The 1,521-nt window shown below is 66.1% G+C and overlaps 1 protein-coding gene across 1 annotated transcript in view; it reads left to right on the forward strand.

The window, feature by feature from the left end:
- Positions 1-1,490, forward strand: part of CHLNCDRAFT_138584 (hypothetical protein) — a gene marked incomplete at both ends in the record, with an annotated part of 13,524 nt that extends 12,034 nt beyond the window's left edge. Inside the window, 4 exons of the mRNA XM_005844617.1 lie at positions 564-669; positions 854-950; positions 1,056-1,116; positions 1,330-1,490. Coding sequence (XP_005844679.1) covers positions 564-669; positions 854-950; positions 1,056-1,116; positions 1,330-1,490 — 425 coding nt within the window. The remainder of the gene's footprint in view (positions 1-563; positions 670-853; positions 951-1,055; positions 1,117-1,329) is intronic.
- Positions 1,491-1,521: the final 31 nt, after the last annotated feature.

Genomic DNA, 1,521 nt, shown 5'->3' on the forward strand with positions numbered 1-1,521 from the left:
AGCAGCTGCTATGCTCGGTAGCGATGCATGCAGATGAATGGTGGTCAGTTCGTTGGGTGCCACCCGCCCGCCGCTCGCCCGCTGCAGGCAAGTATGTGCCCAGCATAGGCCACTTCATCCTGCAGCAGACGGCGGGTGAGGAGGGCGCCGAGCGGCGCCTGCAGCACCGCCGCGCCATCCCGCCCCACCTGCTGGCCTCCCGCCCGCTGCTGGGCGAGCCGCCGCTTTTCAAGCTGCAGGCGCTTGCAATTGGCAACGGGCTGACCGACCCGGCGGCGCAGGCAAGGGGCCTCTGGCTGCGCTCTCGCGCTTGCTTCTGCTGCCTCTGCTTGCTTCTGTGCCTGCAGCTGCTGTTGTCCACATCCTGCCTTGCCCATCACCTGCACCGCCACTACCCTGCACCACCTAGCTTTGGTTCTCTGCCGCTTGCTGCGGCGCTGCACGCTGCATGCTGCCGCGCTGCTTGGTCACCGAGGCTGTGGCACTGCTGCGCAGCGTCTTCAAGAACACTAAGGTTGCTGATTCCCAGCCTGCGGCCTGCCTCCTCTGTGTGCCACCTGCAGGTCATGGCTCACGCCGACACCGCCTACTTCCAGGGCTACATCGACCCTCACCAGCGCGTGAGGGCCATGACCATGCAGCTGGAGGTGGTGCAGCTGATCGCGGCGGGTGAGGGCGGCGTGTGTGTGCATGTGTGTGTGTGTGTGTGTGTGCTTTCAGGGGTGGTGGCGGGCGACGTCTGTGGTGGGTGTGGTGGTGATGCAGCTCCTTTCGGCGCCTGAGAGCGGAGCTGTGTGCATGATGGTCTCTGCGCCCGATCGTGTGCTGCCTGCTGGCCCTTGAGTGGCTGCAGGGCGGTGGGAGGAGGCGCATGGGCTGCGGTCGGGCCTGCTGGAGCACATTCGGAGCTCGGCGGGGGCCGCCACGCTGCTGGACATGGGCAGGTGTGTGTGTGTGTGTGTGTGTGTGTGTGCTCTCTGAAGCCTCGGCATTCCAGCAGTTTGCTGCGCCTGGCACCTGTGGCCATGCTGGCGGCACTGCTGTTGGTACCGCAGGTACGAGGACTATGATGCCGGGAAGCTGGTGGACTGCTACCTGAACCTGCCCGAAGTACAGGTGGGGCCTGATGTGTACTTCCTTCACACCCCTCTATTATTGCCCACTGGCACATGGAAGCGACACCGCTGGCCCAGGGCGGGGGGGGCTCGCTGTGCACAGCCCAGCCTGCTGCCAGCCCAGCCCCTCCCCCTGCTGCAAGGCTGCCCAGCCTGGCAGCCGCTGCCTCCCCAGCTGCCTCCCCAGCTGTTGCTCCTGCTGCCTCCGGTGCAGGAGGCTCTGGGCGTGGCGCCGGGGCTGCGCTTTGAGTCGTGTTCTGACGAGGTGGGGGAGGCGCTGGGGCCCGATGTGATGAAGACTGTGAAGCACCTGGTGCCGGACCTGCTGGCGGCGTACCCAATGCTGCTGTACCAAGGCAGGGGCCCCGGATCCCTGTTGGTGTTGCCACTGGTGCAAGCGGCTTTC

Source organism: Chlorella variabilis, assembly GCF_000147415.1.
Source record: "Chlorella variabilis unplaced genomic scaffold CHLNCscaffold_21, whole genome shotgun sequence".
In the NCBI taxonomy this organism is placed as follows: Eukaryota; Viridiplantae; Chlorophyta; class Trebouxiophyceae; order Chlorellales; family Chlorellaceae; genus Chlorella; species Chlorella variabilis.